Source organism: Myripristis murdjan, chromosome 20, assembly GCF_902150065.1.
Source record: "Myripristis murdjan chromosome 20, fMyrMur1.1, whole genome shotgun sequence".
Lineage (NCBI taxonomy): Eukaryota > Metazoa > Chordata > Actinopteri > Holocentriformes > Holocentridae > Myripristis > Myripristis murdjan.
The window spans coordinates 18,242,996-18,261,478 of record NC_043999.1 but is presented as its reverse complement, the minus strand read 5'-3'; the positions used below and the strand labels follow the sequence as shown (position 1 = coordinate 18,261,478).

The window sequence follows — 18,483 nt, the reverse complement described above, 5'->3', positions numbered from 1 at the left end:
TCGTGGCTAACTAATTCACATGGAGCCACACAGATGAAGTCTGTTTAATAAAACATTGCCACTTGAGGCCTAACAGGTCTCTCGCTCCCCTCACTAGTCGTACTCTCATTTATTCATGAATTCATGCAATCATCTCCCCATTTCCCCAAACCAGCCGACTCCTCGGAAACTGTCCGTCAAGCATGTGGAGGCAGCAGGTTAGAGCAGAGGGAAAGAAAGAGATAAAGAGATGTAGCTAGAGAGAAGAAACACACACGCGCACACACACACACACACACACACACACACACGCACACACACACACACGCTCCAGTATGATGTCATCGGATGTTGATCACCTGATCTTATTCCCATAAGGAGACTGGACCTATTGAAGCGTTACACAGCTATGTTTCTAGAGCAGGCGTGTGTGTGTGTGTGTGTGTGTGTGTGTGTGTGTGTGTGTGTGTGTCTTGCCTTGAATTTGGCCAATGTCAGAGTGATGTAGACACAATGTCCTTGCCCCAGAAAACAATAAAGAGTCTATTTCTCTCTCTGTCTTTGTCCCTCATGTTCAATCTCACTTTTTTCTTCCTCTGTCTATTTCCCTATCCAAAAATTTGTATCAGAACCACACCTTTTCATCCCTGACCCACTCCAAGTGCCTTTGTATGTCAGTGTGTGTGCAAGGGTGGGAGTGTGTATGTGTGAGCAGAAGAGAAAGCTGTTGCATGTCTACTCTGCTAGCCAGCAGACAGGTTGTTGTCAGCTCATCAGAGACAAGGCCCGTTTAACGTGATTACAATCACACAGTGACAACACACACCACTTGAGAGATTGACTAGAGAGAGAAAGAGAGATTGAGAGGGAGTGAGAGAGTGAGAAAGAGTGAGAGAGAGAGAGAGAGAGAGGGAGAGAGAGAGAGAGAGAGAAAGGGAGGGAGGGTGAGTGAGAGGGAGAGAGAGCGAAAGAGAGAGTAGTGAAGTGAAGTGGTGTGCCTCGGATGTGTGTATCTGCATTCCTCCTCAAGGCATAACCAAGAGTTATCTTTGTGTGTTTGTAAGTGTGTGTGTGTGTGTTACCTAGGTGCAAAAGAAGATACAGACAAATTGAGGAGGGGAGGGGGATAGAAAGACTTGAGTGAAAGTGAAACATGAGGCTGATTAGTGAAAGTCAGTAAAGGCAAATGTTGGCACGCAAGCAAGTACACACACACACACACACACACACACACACACACATGCAGCCTTAGTGTAAGCACTTGATTGCTTGCAGACAGAATACAAGGTCATTGCTTTATTATTGTCTTCCTTGTCTTTTCTCTCCTCTCTGTCTGTCTCATTCTCACACACAAACAGACACTGTCGCCCTCTGTCATTCTCTCTCTCTTTTTGCTACTGTTATCATTTTTCTCTCACACTTTTATTTCACTCTTTGCGCTGGCTCTTTCATCCTGTTTTATTTTGTCACACAATTTTTCACCTTTCTTACATTTTCATCTTTTTTGTCTGAATTACACTGCTTTTCTCTCACTTTGACTTTTTGTTCTACTGTTTCGCGCGAATACATTTTTGGCAAAACTTCACAGGCTAGAGTTAGGAAATGGTATAAGGATGTATACAGCCCTTTTGACAATGACATAACATTGAGATTCTGTATGGGAAACATGTTCAGAAATTTCCAATCTTATTAAGCACATCCTAATTAGGAACTGACCCACCTGGAAATCAAAGTAATCTTTCAATGGCTGTCATTTCTCATCTTCGTCATCTTTGTTGTGCACTCTATTCTGTACATCTTCTGTCTTTTGTTTCTCTCTCTCTCCCCCTTTGTTTTCTCACTCCTCCGTTTGTACCTGTCCTTTTCTTTTTCTTCCTCACACCCCTTTATCTTTGCCTGTCATTTTCAGAGTTTCATTATGATTGACAGATATGGAGTTTGCCGTCAGGCATCAACACAGGCGTCTCTGTTTCTGTCAACACGGGCGTTTCTGTGATGCAAAATTGGCCTCTAATCAATGCCCAGTGCCTCCACACAAAGTTATCGTGGGCTTTGTATTGGTTTCATGTTTATTGAGGGTCACATACTTACTCTTTTTTGCTTATCTTGTCTAATTCAGTCTTGTTAGCAGAAAACTTTTTTATTTTATTTTATTTATTTATTTTGCTGGCTGTGTCCTCTATTTCTGTATTAAACATGTATGACAAGCCTTCAAACATGAAGTGCACACACACACACACACACACACACACACACAGTGTAAGGGCTGAAAGAGGAGCTAGAGAAGATGTGGGGAGTGAAGGTAACAGTGGTGCTGGTGGTAATCGGAGCTCTTTGGGCTGTGACCCCCAAACTGGGCGAGTGGCTCCAGCAGATCCCAGGGACGACATCTGAGATCTCCGTCCTCAGAACAGCGAAGATGCTGCGCAGAACCCTCAGGCTCCCAGGCCTCTGGTAGAAGACCCGAGCTTGAATGAGAAACAAGACTGCAAAATGGGCGAGTGGGGAATTTTTATAAATATATGTAGTGATCTCTCCATTTGTGAAGGGGAAATCCCGTCCTCATTTTCTCTGCTCCACTGGGAGGTCAGAGGTCAGGCTCAGCTGCACCACAGCGGCCGTGAAGTTGGTGGGGATTCAGTGTCTTGTTCAAGAACCACTGTGCCTGCTTGCTGCCGCTACTGTTTGTGTTTACAGTCACACCTTACAAAACTGGACCGAAGCAGGTGTTGTGTCTATTATAGTGTGTGATAGGCAGGAAGGACCACCTGACATCTCCCATCCAGCTGACAGACTTTGTGATTCACCACATACACAACAAAAAGTGACAGTGTTACATTTTACCCATGTTGTATTTGCGTTCTAACTGTGCAAATAAATGATATCTGGCATCTGGGATCTGTGACATCTGGAGTCTCACATGAGAGAGACGCTGACCCTCACCACCACTGGCACTGGCTTTTTATAGTTTGTCATCTTCAAAATATGCTTCACGTCTCCTCTGTTTTCTGAGCCGGGCTGTCTGTCTCAGCCATCACTCAGCTTGTCCTGCTCTGTTTTTCCCCTCTCATTACTTTTCTATTTTTGTGTCTTTTGTCTCTGTCACCCTTTCTTTCTCAAACACTTTTTATCTTAATGGTGTTACTATATCTGTCTCTGCTTCTCCCTCCGCACGGATGTCCAGTGCTAGCACAAACTAATTACCATATTTAAAATGCTAGAATGCTGATTAGATGTGTGTGTGTGTGTGTGTGTGTGTGTGTACAAGCATGCATGTGTGAATGTTTGTGTGTATCACAGTTGACCAGTACAATGCCAGTTCTCTCACCCTTCTGCAGAGAGGCATGTGGTAGTCCATCTGACAGGGACAGGAGGAGTGTGTGTGTGTGTGTGTGTGTGTGTGTGTGTGTGTGTGTGTGTGTGTATGTATGTGTGTGTGTGTGTGTGTGTGTGCCTCTTCGCATACCAAATGCATCTCTGTGCTCATTCTTGCCTTCAAGTATATGTGTCCATGCAAGTGAGTGCATGAAATGTTTGTATGTGCAGGTGCCTATAATGTGTGTGTGTAAGTGTGTGTATTTTTGTGCAGGACTTGTTGGACGGTTGGCTATCTGCCTTGATCCAACAATTAATGAATTTCGTCAGATAACATGGGTATCAGGTACATTGCAGAGTCTGGCATTACTGTTAAAATGTGGGTGGCATTCTAAAAAAAGAGCTTTTGAATGAAGTCAACTTTTTAAGTGTATCCAAATTTAATCCGGGCACAGAGATTTAGTCAGTTCACTTTTAATTCTGGAAATAGATTTTTTTCACAAGTGAAAAACTAGAAATAGCCTTGAAAAACTCTCTTGCCCATTCAGTTCTTATATGTACCAATAAATTATTAAAAATGACAGGGCTGTTAGGACAATTTGGAATGCAGTTTCAGTTTGTATTGAGTCAACTGAATACTAACCATATAAACTGTGAATGTTGAGTTCTTTGACCACATTATGTGATAGCTGTACATTTAAAATGAATAATTTGCAATGTCTGCAATGGCTCTACTTTTTTTTATCCTAAGTTGAGAACTGTGCTGTACAACATTTTCCTCCTCTGTGACATGTGATATCACAACACCTACAGGTCATTGTCCTCAGTCCCCTGCAATGCGAGGAGACATTTTAGTTTAAAAACAAACACAACAAATACAACCAATTGTATTTCCTGCGACATCTCTGAAAGCTTAGTGGAATGATTTGGTTTGAAATTCTATAAAATATTTGCTTGCCCAGAAATAACACATGTGGAGAGTTGACAGAAGAAATGAAGAGGTGAAAAAGGAAAGTGGAAAAGAGTACTGTCCTCATTTGGCAGCGGGCCTGTCCTCCCGAGAACACAGATTTGACAGTTGCATTAATAAAAAAGAAAAAAAGAAAAAAAAAAAAAAAACGAGAAAGAGAAAAGCACAGACAAAGAGACTTTAAAGCTGTGTACTGGGACTCTTTAAAGAGGGAATGTTAATATTTCGGGGTTTTTTTTTAACCTGTTCCAATTTCATTTGTGTCATTTGGCATAATTGAAAAAAATTAACAAATGATCAAATGATCAGAATCATTTTTCAAATTGTATCCATCTTTCCATATGGATTGAAAGCTTTATCAAAAGATTCAAAGGCAGGATTCATCTGCATTGCTATCAATTTCATTACATCACTCTCTTTTCTGAACCTCTCCCTTTTTTCTTAGGTTCTTAATTACCTCTTGAAATAGTGATTCTAATCTTGTGTGTGTGTGTGTGTGTGTGTGTGTGTGTGTGTGTCTGTGTGTGTGTAGGGGTGCTGTGGAACCTGTCGTCATGCGATGCTCTGAAGATGCCGATCATCCAAGATGCCCTGGCCGTTTTGACTAACAGTGTCATCATACCCCACTCAGCCTGGGACTCCTCCCCCAATCACCATGACGACCGCAAGCTCCACCTCCATACCTCCCAGGTGCTTCGCAACGCCACAGGCTGCCTCAGGTGAGTGCAACACACACACACACACACACACACAAATAGAACCTAAGGCATTTGCACTTCTCTTTTTCTCTGTCTCACTGAGAAATACACAAAGAAAATCATCGCATGCACACCTTCAGCTATACACACATGCATACATCTCTTTTTTATCTCTTAGAAATACATTATATAGATCACGTTGTCATATTATTGCTTTCTTGCATACAGTCAGTAGTAATATGCATCAATCACCATGGTTTCTTCAAGCTCTGCAGTTTTTATGAACCGTGAGAGTTTGTGTGTTTTGTGTGTGTGTGTGTGTGTGTGTGTGTGTGTTTGTGTGTGTGCCTTTATCGAAGAACATGATTCATCTACTAATACCTACTGAGATTTAAATGAGACACAGATTGTGTGTGTGTGTGTGTGTGTGTGTATGAATGATTGTTGTCTCTGCTGAATGCACACTGCTGTGTGATTATAGATGCATATATTCCCCAATCCTATGAAGAATACTCTAATGCACAAAGTCATAATTCTTTTCTCTCTCTCACACACACACACACACACACACACACACACACACACTCTTTCTTTATGGTAACCATAGCAACAGCTCCTCGACTTGTACAGGTCCTTTGTGTGTCAAGACATTTTGGGAATTTTCTTAAAAAAAATGAAGAAGCACAAATAAACTTTGGCACATTGCGCTGATAAAAATATACTTCTGAGATATTAAAGGTCTTGTAATAATGAAATAAAACTAAAATAACTTTATACATCAACTACATTGCAGACTACATTGCAACATAACAAAAGGGTAAACATGTGGAAAGCAGTGGAAGCAGACATTTCAGGTGCAATAACACATACTCTAAAACCACTGAGACTCAAAACAGTGTTTAATAATAGTTGCTAGTATGATGATGATGAATAGTATGATGATATTGCTTTGGTGGCGGAAACTGAGGAGAATCTGCAGAAAATGTTGAATATTATGTGGTCATGGTGCAATAAATGGAGGTTGACCATCAACCATGAAAAAACACAAATTATACACTTCCGAAGGAAGTGGGAACAGCAGAGTAATCATGCTTTTGTTTTTGGTTCTATTTCTTTGAATTACACCCCCTATTATAAGTACCTGGGTTTTATTTTTGATGAATTTTTTAGTTTTTCTGAAGGAAGGAGAGCATTGTCAGACTCTGCAGGTAGAGCACTGGGAGCTGTGCTGAGTAAAACCAAGTCATGCCCAGATCTTGGCTTTGGTACATTTACAAAACTGTATAACTCTATGGTTGAATCAGTTTTGTTGTATGCAGCAGGAGTGTGGGGCTTTGAGGAGGCCAAGGAATGTAAGGCCATTCAGACGCGGGCCATAAGGTGTTTCCTTGGAGTGCACAAGTACACTACCAAGTTAGCTATTGAAGGAGATATGGGATGGGACAGCTGCCAAACAAAGCAGAGATGTGAAATGGTCAGATTGTGGAACCGCCTAACACAACTGCCAGAGGAGAGGCTCACTAGAAAGATTTTTAATTGGAGCAGAATGCACAATCATCCGTGGATAAGGGAAGTCTCTTTAATTTTTTCTATTACAGGGTTAAGTATATATTTTACGAATAATTTACAATGTAGCACAGCTATTATTAAACAGAAATTGTCAATTAAATGTCAGGAGCAATGGGAGGTGGACATTTGGAAAAAACCCAAGCTAAGAAATTATGTCCAGTTTAAAGAGGAGTACGACACTGAATCATATGTTGCATCTAATTTGAGGAAAGGTCAAAGGTCACTCTGTGCCCAATTGAGAGCTGGCGTCTTGCCTCTGGCAGTTGAGGTGGGTAGGTATCAAGGGATACCAGAAGAACAGCGTTTGTGTACTTTATGCGATCTAGGTAATGTAGAGGACGAGTTACACTTTGTTTTTTATTGTCCATTGTATGCCAGCCTAAGAAATGTTTTATTTGAAAAAGTACAAACGAGGAATCCTGATTTGTTTTGGTTGTCCGAATTTAATATGCTAAGATGGCTGTTTGAAGAAGAGGTATTTGCTTTGGGTAAATTTTTGGAGAAAGCGTGGCAGCTGCGGTGGAGACAGCTATACCCGCATGTATGAATTGATGTATGTATTTACTTACTTTTGTTGGGAGTGTCTTATAAGCCCATGGGGGCTGGGCATTATTGTATGCAGGACACTTAAATAAAAAATATCTATCTATCTATCTATCTAATAGTCATGTTTGACCATGATTGTAGACTGATATTCAATACATGAATATTATAAATGTCGCACACTGCTTGTACTGGAGATTATTCCGTATTAGCATTATTGATCAAGCAAAAATGAATGTAAAATGAAGGTAAAGAATAAAGTGGTAGTAAATTTAAATACTGTTGAACTGAGTGAATGTCGTGGTGCTCTAACCTCCTATAGAGATGCAAACTGGGCGGGGTAATTTCAGAGCGGCCAGGGTTATGGAGGAAAAAATCCTTTTCCCAGTCACAATGTTACATACTGACCTGTTTGAGCATTTCCAACCTGGATCAGCATGAAACTCTCCAGGTTGAATCATCAGTTCAAACAAATAACAGCGTTTTTTATGTAATTCAGGTTCTTTGAAAATAAAAAAAATAAAAAAAAAAGGAACCAAGGTATAAGACAAGATGCACATAAATATGTTAGGACATAAGTCATTTACGAGTCCCACAGTGAGCTTCCTCCAGAAACAGCCAATCACAGAGCTTCAGAGTGTTTGTGTGCTCTGTGCTCTGGTCAAGTTGATCTACATAGCTTTGATTCGACTTTGTACATTCTTTAATTATTTCAACAACTAATTTACAGTGTTTTGTTCCTGATTGCAGCCGCCAATTCGGAGTTCAGTGTAATATTGTAGTGAATATATTAAAATATATTTTGCAGCTTTCGCTGGCATCTTCACCATAGTAACACTTGATGAGATGCATGGGTTCTGTATTATTTTGCCGTATTTGACCTACCAAACTAATGAGACAAAAACAAAAACAAAAAAATGTTGTTTCTCTGAAACCAAATCGCAGCATTTAGAAGCAATTGCCATTACACAGCTCTGTAATATTGTTTATTTATCCAGCAGCCTCCCATAAGTTAGTGTTAAATAATATTGTGGTTGCACCAAAAAAGCACTTCTGTAACCTGCGGCTCCGCCACCTTTGGAGCTCTGCTGAAGCAACAGTAGACTTGCTAGTCAGGTGTCAATATGTGTGACTGAGTGCTTGAGCTGGTATGCTCAGGAGATCTCAAATGGATAAATAACAAAAAAAAAAAAAAAAAAAAAAAGAAAATGTTAAATAAGGTGTGTGTTATTTTCAAAGAACATGTGAGCAGTTACTATATGAATATTGGACATGCTTCATTTATTCTTGGAAAACTACATATCGATTTCCATTCCATACAAGCACTATATACCTTTAACTGACAAGTTGTTGTGAATTTATTCCTCTATAACTGAAGGTGGCCCATGTTTAGAAATTAGACAGGGTGTTGTATGTATGTGTGTTTGTGTGTGTCTGGGTGTCTCTGTCTCTTACTGTAGGCAGCCTCCAGGGGAATCAGTGTTATAGCCACAGCAGCATAGCGCTGTGTGTGTGCATCTTTAGCATGTGTTTGTGTATGCTTCAGCCCCCAGCGATGTTCAGACAAGTCAGCATGGTCGAGTGCTCACTGCAAACAAAGTCACACACACACACACACGTGCTGCTATGCCTGGTATAACGGTTACACAGGAAAACACAGACACTGGAAACAGAGACATGGAGTTCATGAATTAAATCCTTGGATGGGAAAAATCTGATTTATTGAAAATTCTAATTAGTACATTTATTGCATACAGTGCATGTACTGCAGACATGCATATATATATATATATATATATATATAGTACAGGCCAAAAGTTTGGACACACCTTCTCATTCAATGCGTTTTCTTTATTTTCATGACTGTTTACATTGTAGATTCTAACTGAAGGAATCAAAACTATGAAAGAACACATGTGGAGTTATGTACTTAACAAAAAAAGGTGAAATAACTGAAAACATGTTTTATATTCTAGTTTCTTCAAAATAGCCACCCTTTGCTCTGATTACTGCTTTGCATACTCTTGGCATTCTCTCGATGAGCTTCAAGAGGTAGTCACCTGAAATGGTTTTCCAACAGTCTTGAAGGAGTTCCCAGAGGTGTTTAGCACTTGTTGGCCCCTTTGCCTTCACTCTGCGGTCCAGCTCACCCCAAACCATCTCGATTGGGTTCAGGTCCGGTGACTGTGGAGGCCAGGTCATCTGCCGCAGCACTCCATCACTCTCCTTCTTGGTCAAATAGCCCTTACACAGCCTGGAGGTGTGTTTGGGCTCATTGTCCTGTTGAAAAATAAATGATGGTCCAACTAAACGCAAACCGGATGGGATGGCATGTCGCTGCAGGATGCTGTGGTAGCCATGCTGGTTCAGTGTGCATTCAATTTTGAATAAATCCCCAACAGTGTCACCAGCAAAACACCCTCACACCATCACACCTCCTCCTCCATGCTTCACAGTGGGAACCAGGCATGTGGAATCCATCCGTTCACCTTTTCTGCGTCTCACAAAGACACGGCGGTTGGAACCAAAGATCTCAAATTTGGACTCATCAGACCAAAGCACAGATTTCCACTGGTCTAATGTCCATTCCTTGTGTTTCTTGGCCCAAACAAATCTCTTCTGCTTGTTGCCTCTCCTTAGCAGTGGTTTCCTAGCAGCTATTTGACCATGAAGGCCTGATTGGCGCAGTCTCCTCTTAACAGTTGTTCTAGAGATGGGTCTGCTGCTAGAACTCTGTGTGGCATTTATCTGGTCTCTGATCTGAGCTGCTGTTAACTTGCGATTTCTGAGGCTGGTGACTCGGATGAACTTGTCCTCAGAAGCAGAGGTGACTCTTGGTCTCCCTTTCCTGGGTCGGTCCTCATGTGTGCCGGTTTTGTTGTAGCGCTTGATGGTTTTTGCGACTCCACTTGGGGACACATTTAAAGATTTCGCAATTTTCCGGACTGACTGACCTTCATTTCTTAAAGTAATGATGGCCACTCGTTTTTCTTTAGTTAGCTGATTGGTTCTTGCCATAATATGAATTTTAACAGTTGTCCAATAGGGCTGTCGGCTGTGTAGTAACCTGACTTCTGCACAATACAACTGATGGTCCCAACCCCATTGATAAAGCAAGAAATTCCACTAATTAACCCTGATAAGGCACACCTGTGAAGTGAAAACCATTTCAGGTGACTACCTCTTGAAGCTCATCGAGAGAATGCCAAGAGTGTGCAAAGCAGTAATCAGAGCAAAGGGTGGCTATTTTGAAGAAACTAGAATATAAAACATGTTTTCAGTTATTTCACCTTTTTTTGTTAAGTACATAACTCCACATGTTCATTCATAGTTTTGATTCCTTCAGTGAGAATCTACAATGTAAATAGTCATGGAAATAAAGAAAACGCATTGAATGAGAAGGTGTGTCCAAACTTTTGGCCTGTACTGTATATATATATATATATATATATATATGTATGTATGTATGTATGTATATATATATAGACACACACACACAGAACATTTGCAACACTTTTAGATAGTTTTGTATACACACCCCAGAGCCAAGCCAGTCCTGAGTGGGCAATCAACTCCAGACAAATAACTGCCACTCGTCAACAAATCAGCACTTATTAACACGGAAAATTCTGCCGTGTGGATTCAGTCTGATCTTGAAAATCAATCTTGATGCCAGGTTGTGGCTCTAATCAACCTAAAAGTCATGCACACAACAGTGTTTATTTTTAACACTGACAATTTTCCTGTGAGTATGTTGTGACATTTTGTGGTTTATTTTAGGTAAACGCTGTCTGCTTGTACATGTCTGCATGTTTACTCAATGGGCCAATAAAGTTTTAACCGAATGGAAGAGTGAACTAAACTGAATTGAGGGTAAAGTGCACACTTTTGATGTTGCTCGATGTGCCAGGGGGCTTATCAAGAGCTGGTCAGCAGAAGACTTGCATTTGGAGACCAGGAGAGGAAGCTGTGGTGCAAGCTCACAAAATTTACACACACACACACACACACACACACACACACACACACACACTGCTGAGGGACGGGACTGCTTAGAAAAGCACTCGATGTCCACTTGGCTATCTCTCTTTTCACTCAGTGCTCAATCAGCCACCAAGTGTCTGGATTAAACCCCATCCCACTCGTTTTCCAAAGCTCCTCTCTGGCTGTTTCAAATGGTATCTTCAGCTATTGAACGCTTTTCAAAAGAATTTCAAAGCTGTTCTCAAGATGTTCCAAGAGGTGTTTACAGGTATTCACAAGATTTTGTGCATAAAGCACTACAGCATGTGTGTCTGTATGATCAGCATACCACAGGAAATACTCGAGATGCTGCCTAGTCTCAGTCATTGTTCCAGTGGTTTGCTCAGAGGCGTTCAAGGTGCTTTGTTGAATTATTTTAGATGGGAATACTAACTCAGTATTTTTGTTTTTTTTTCTGAATATTCAAGATTTATCATTATGAGAATTGAAGTGTTTTCTTGTGTTCCCTGCTTATGTACTTCTGGTTACGAACAGATGCAGATTTCAATGAATCGTCAGTATCAAGTTCAGTCAGTGGGAAGACCTTGATCCAACATTAGCACTCCTTTTGTAATAGCATTAATGCCATTAGTTGATTAGCTGAGACTAATCAGCACTGATTAGGCTACCAGAATAAAATAAGATACTGGTAATATCATGATTTTTTAATACATATTAAAATATATCATATGATCCAGCATTCTGAGTGTGATTAATCATAGCCATGTACTCCCAAACACTTTGTACAGTTGCTGTGACAGCTGTCCCACATTACTGCATGCTTGCTGCACCACTGCCGCACTGTGGCTCCACCAACTGGAATTATATGGAAGATATGAAAATTGATAACTCCGATCAATTTTAAGTCATCAGGAGGCACAACAACTGATCTCAGTTACTTGACAGACATATTTTGTAGACAGTACATGACGTTTGCAGTACTGCTACAAAGCAGGAGCTCTCTATAATGGCTGTATGTGTACAGTTTTAATTTAGAATCGGATGTGTGCAAGGAATTTATAACAATAGTAGATCAGGGGTACCCATCAGGATAGTTTAGATGTGTTGTAACATGAGAACATGAAAAATTATTTCTGTTGCATACCTTATTCAGTGCTTGGTCTCCGTCAAGATGTGTTTTGTCATCAAAGGTATCAATCAGTAATACTGGCCTTGCCTGTGGCACTAAATGACCATAATATATCAGTGAGGATTTGCAAGGAGTGTTGATCAATGGTAGTCTCTCTACTGTTATTCTCTGCTATTAGTTCATTGACTGCCTAAAATTCAAGTGTTCAAAACCAAATGTCCAGCCTGTGCTCTTTGTTTTGGTAGAAGTTGTCTGCAGCTCCAGGGATTACAAACAGCACTCAGTTGGACCTGTACAGGCCTGCTGTGAGTGCCTTATGGCTAAAGCTATTAGAACAGGCAAAGTAGTCCAAGCAGTCGCTGCAGCTTGGACTGCTGCATGTCTGAATTGACTAATAAAGAATATTTTACCTCTTCTGTTTACATTTCAGAATGATGCTGACTCTGTTTCCACTAAACAAGCTCGCTAACCCAGTTACTATTGTGAAACGTGACTTTGTGTGTTCTCCAGGCCTCAGACAGGGAGCGTAACAGTTGGCACAGAGATGGAGGCTGAAGCTTTGACTTGTGGAAGAGAATATAAAGTTGCATGATGTTGTTTTGGTTCTATTGTTTGCCACTAAATGTTACCAAAGAGTCTTAGTTACTAATCGTGTCTTTCACTTCTATCTTACTCCTGTCAAAGTTGATGTCTGTGTTTACTTTGTACATTCTGAGTGTCTTTACTGTCTCGAAGCTTAAAAATCCTGTTTTAAGCCATTGCTCCCTGTTCGTCAGCAATTCCTTTTCATGATTGCACTGGTCTTAATAGGGGAAATCAATAAGCAAATAATAGCTCTCACATGGATTTAGTTGGCCAATGCATTTCATTGATAGCAGTAGTGTTTCCATTATTGCTATTGTACACTGAGGCATGGGTCTATGAAGCAGGGTACAAACCATTACCATGAACAAAACAATGGCACAAACAGCTGTCTCCAACTGTGCACCTGCTATAACAATACCTACTGTATCATGCTAATGTGGTTGGCACCACTGTGGCACTATCTGGGGATTTGGATTGGGTTTGAAACATAACACCAGATAGAAGAGAACAGAGCTGGCAAATGAAAAGTGGTCGTGTTTAATACCGTGCCTGATGTGACTGCACACCAAAAGCTGCATCGATCATACAAACTTTACTAAATGTAGGCATCAAAATATATATATTTTTGTTTTCTCTGGTTGTCTGTTTGCTTTTTGCAGACCCTAATCCATTTCCCAAAGCTGCCCGGACTAAGTTATCAGTTATTGCCAGAGACGTTTGTAGACTTCAGACTTTGTGATGAGTAGATTATTTGCTAACTCACCAAAGTGTTTATAGGTCTATGTGTGTGTGTGTGTGTGTGTGTGTGTGTGTGTGTGTGTGTGTGTGTGTGTGTGTGCGCGCATCTGAGGATGCAAGGGATGACGAATGATGCTGTCACTGCACAGCTCCACACTGTGAAGTTACACCTCAAATTGTAAGAGAGCAAGAAGAGGAGAAGGAGGGACGAAAAGGCACAGAGACATCAGAGGAATAGAGAGCCAAACACTGAGAGATGAGAGAGAAAAGTAAGAGGGGGGATGTAGGAATGTTGAACAACAGAGAGGAGGAGAGAATAACAGATTCACAAAGAAGGGAGGTGTATAGTAATGAAAGTGTTTCTGTGCTCTCTGGGGTTACTCTCTATCTCGCTATCAGTCGGGGGTTAAAGCGGCACAAGGTCACAATGTTCAGGTCCCAATGTACCTCAGCTCAATTCCAGACCTCTCACCCCTCTCATTATCCTTTTTACTGCTGTGTGTGTGTGTGTGTGTGTGTGTGTGTGTGTGTGTGTGTGTGTGTGTGTGATGCATGTGAAAGTCTACATGCCTCTATATCTGTGCCTGTGTGTGTCTGTATGCATGTATACAGGTGTATGTAAACATGCACATGGGTTTATTTGTGTGTATATACATGCACCTCTCTTGTACATATGATATGTGTGCACGTGTGTGTGTGTGTGTGTGTGTGTGTGTGTGTGTGTGTGTGTGAGTGTGCTGTGGGTGTGCACGTGCATTTGTACCCATTGGGAATGTGAAGGTGTTAAACTGAATCAATCTTAGAAATCACAGCTGACATGGGGGAGTTGCATATGGTAATGGGAATGAACTGGTGTCAGGGCATCAGGTGTTTGGATTTTGAGTGTGTGTGTGTGTGTGTGTATGTGTTGAGAGGAGTGTGGGTATGTGTGTATTCTCATGTCCGTGTGTCTGTGTGTGTGTATGTGTGTATGCGTGTGTTTTGTGTGCACATATATGAAATGTGGGCCAAGCAGTTAATGATGCTGATGGACCCATATGTTGTCTAATCGGGGGGTGGGCCCCTCCCTATCCACACACACTACAAGCGCACACACACACACTACAAGCGCGCACACACACACTACAAGCGCACACACACACACACACACACACACACACACACACACGCAGCATTATCAGGCCAGACACAGGGTCTCCTGTGGAGGGGTTTCCATATCCTCCATTCAGGGGCTGTTTACCTCCCTGCAGGTTGTTGGTTTACAGCCAAGCCAAGAGAAATAGCTACCTGCTGCCTCCATGCTGTACACACTGTGTGTGTTTCTGTAGTTGTGAAGCTCTCTCTCTCACAGACACACACACACACACACACACATAACATTTTGTGTTTATTTCCTCCCTGCCACCCACAATCGATATACTGTGGGGGAATAATAGGAAATATTATTATAGGAATCAAGAATAAAGAGTGTGGTCATGACTGGATTTGTTTTCATATTTATTTCATTGATATTAATAGGTTTTTTGTGCATTTGCCATCTGGTGATGACCCTCTGGTGCTTACGCCATCTCTCTCACACACACACACACTCACACACTTGCAATCATATACAGCCACCCCACACCAGCTGTGTGAGACAAAGTCACTCAGTGGTCATTTGTTCCTTGAGCAGCATTAGAAAACCATCTGTCCTTTTATTCACTTATGTCTGCATCTTCCCTGTAAATGTTGCATGGCTCTTTAAACAGTTCAGCTTGTAGAAACCCACTACTGTAACGCACAGTCCGCTCAGTGGCTCTAGTTAGCTAGTTAGCACAGGTAGTGTTGTGTGCTGGCAGGGAAAAGTTTGCCAAGACAACAAATTGATGAGCAACATGATCCAAATGCATTACTTATGCATTAGGCTGTAGTTTGGTTGCCATATTCATTTGAGAGGTAAGCAGGGAGCTAGATATTTGTTGCTGTCTCTTTCATTCTTATGAATGCTACTTTTAAGACACTGTGCACATATTTGGTAACTATTGCACAAAAATCAAAATATCCTTGAAGATGTTATTCATTGTAATCACGGGTACTCCAGTGCTGCTTCTCTTATATTCTGAATTGCACACAGATAAACAAGTCCTCTTTTCAATCTTCAAGAATTATTACTAGTTTGCAATAGCTTCATGAAAATTGAACATTTCAAACTTAATGGATGTTTCATTGATAATAAAGTGGCCATTTTTGCTGTGCGAAGGGAGTTCTGGGCATATTCAAGTCAATACAAACAAGAAGATTGTCTAATACATATGTGGTATTATTGCTTTTGGGGTAATGGGAGAAAGAGTTTATTGCGTAATGATCTGAGAACCAAACCTGTGACTTGCAAGCTCGTTCATGCTGTGTTCAAATTTATTTTGTTATCTGTAGGAGCAAGTACATATATGTTGCAGTTCCATAGTGTGAGCTTTCAGTGAGGGAATAAACTATAAAATAGATACATGAGCTAAGTAAAAAAGAAAATTAATGAGACACACCTGCCTGAGACACACACGCTCAAGAATTCCTTGAGCATGGTAGTACATGATTGCCAGCTGAATATTGAATAACCCTACAAATTTGGTGTTTTGGTTCAAATTTGATAAATTGCTGAATGGGACTGTACATAATTGACAGTAAAAAATATCAACAAAGTATTGTTTTTGTTGAACCAGGAGACGGTTGTCTTGGCCGCTTTCTCACACATACCCGCATATGTTCATTTACACACACACAGACACAGATATTGTTGCAGCTCCCTGCGTCTGTATCGCTGTCTCTCTCCCTCTGCGGCTGACGCCCCTTCCCCCACCGGGGACTACACATTCCCCCATGACAACATCACTCCCTCATGCGTATCGTATGGGAGCACATCTCTAAACCAACCTGATGTCTCTATCCCATCCCTGGTGTATACAACCACAATTTCATTAACCTGATACCCTATTTCTCGTGTCATTATGAATGAAAAATATAATATGTGGAACATAAAAAAAAAGAAATCTAGGAAAGATTTGCTCAGTATATTATTACTATTATTAGTAGACGTAGTACAGTAGTATCAACATTACCAGTTTGGAATAATCAGTCTGCTTTTTTTTCCTTTGGATTTTACTTCAGTTGAAATAATACATAAATTATGTTTATTTTATTCCTAAGCCTGGAGTATATTGTCAGGCTAAATGTAATCTGTAGATCATATATTGCAAAAGTAAGCGTAGATCTTGATGATGAATAGATAGAAGTTATTTAGTATTTTTTGTAACATTATATTGGGTGAAGAATTGTATTTCATAATTGTATAGAATATTTTTAACCAGTTTGTCTATTAACAGAATAGATACAGAAATGAAGATAGCACAGCTTATTGGTCAAATTAGGGATTCAGAATTTAAATTTAAATTAAATGCACAGTTGCATGGTTGTGTGCATTTCAGTGTTGTTTACTTTACCATACATACGCCACAGACAACCAACTTTTTACAGCCTTTCTTATTCCCTCATTAGCATTGCTTGTTTGTCTTTGTGTCTTTTTATAGTTTTGATGAGCACAGCACTCTGATCCATTACTTAATTTGTTTCTCTGAAAAAAGTTCATGAAAACATGACTGCTCTGCTTTCCTTGTGTCTTTGGGCAAATCCCCAGGACAACTGGCTGCTGGAGTGATGTTTATTGCACTTAGGTCCGAAGAAATGTCAGAACTTTATCATCAATAGGACTTATTAAGGGGAGCCATGGCCAATAATAGGACTAGTGTGCAGTATATTTGTCAAAACATCCTTGTGCAAAGTTGTTGGGAATGGCTTGGTCTTTGGTGTTGTGTAACTGCAGTTAAAATAAAAACCCTTAAATTCTGAATGGGTTGCTTAATTGAGTTCTGTCTCTTTGGTGCTCAGTAGGTATTTATTTAACAAAGCAGGCTAATGAATTAGACTGAATTAATGGACCTTGACATCAGATAGGAAAAAGTGTAAGCCTGTAATGGACTTGTTTAATGGTAGCAATTACCAGTTAGATTTAAGTACATGTGCACCGATACCTGCAAAACGTTCACACACAAGTAGTTGAAACCCAGTAGCTACAGACACCCTTATGCACACACACACTGTCTCACATATCCTTGGAAATCTTGGGCACTATATTCCTCATCTGTCGGTAGATTCGTCTCCATGTCAGCATGAGGTCACTTACTCACAGACGTGTTGTGAGGATGCCTCAGGATGCATTTCCCCCCCAAACATGATCAGGCTTTAGTTTCTGCATACGACAAAATCTGGCTTCCCTAGTTCAATCCGTAACTGGCCCAGAAGGAGAGGCGTGGTGCAGAATGGGATGATATGTCATGCTTCATTACAGAACCATTAGAGAACATGCCCACATGCACTGAGAGACACACAAATGCAGACAGTTGCATGAGCACGCATACACACATATACACAGTCCTTTCGTTTCACATATACACACAAACACACACTGCAAAGCATTCTGTGTTCAGTCCACGTGGCAGCTGTGTATATGCTTTTCCAGATCAATCTGTCCAGAAGGATGCAAGCTGTGAAACAGTACAAGACGGACAGCCAGTGTAATTATGGCCATAATACACTATGAACATGAGAATCAGAATCATTATAATTGCTAGGTATAAAAAAGAAGTGTGCAAGAATCCGGCATGATTACATTGCAGAGGTTTTAAGAGTGAGAGGCAGTGATGATTGCAGCAAGGGAGGAACTGAAGTTAGAAGGACTGCAACGTAGCCAAATGACCAAAGGATTGATCCCTGTAACTGCAATTTGTGTCCATCAACTGCCAAGTGGCTTGTCGAATTATCCTTGAGCAAGACACTGAACCCTTTCCTGCTTACTCAAAGTTGCTTTGAGAGATCCTTAAACCCCCAGGGTCCTTTCCCCCCACGTCTAGTTGAGGATTGTAAATTCTTGTCCAATCTATACG

At 40.8% G+C, this 18,483-nt stretch overlaps 1 protein-coding gene across 3 annotated transcripts in view; it reads left to right on the top strand.

Annotated features, from left to right (window-relative positions):
* ctnnd2a (catenin (cadherin-associated protein), delta 2a) overlaps positions 1-18,483 on the top strand; it is a 341,708-nt gene that overhangs the window by 253,789 nt on the left and 69,436 nt on the right. For all 3 annotated transcript variants that reach the window (XM_030079647.1, XM_030079644.1, XM_030079645.1), the window contains exon 15: positions 4,797-4,983. In XM_030079647.1, the coding sequence (XP_029935507.1) occupies positions 4,797-4,983 (187 nt within the window). The remainder of the gene's footprint in view (positions 1-4,796; positions 4,984-18,483) is intronic.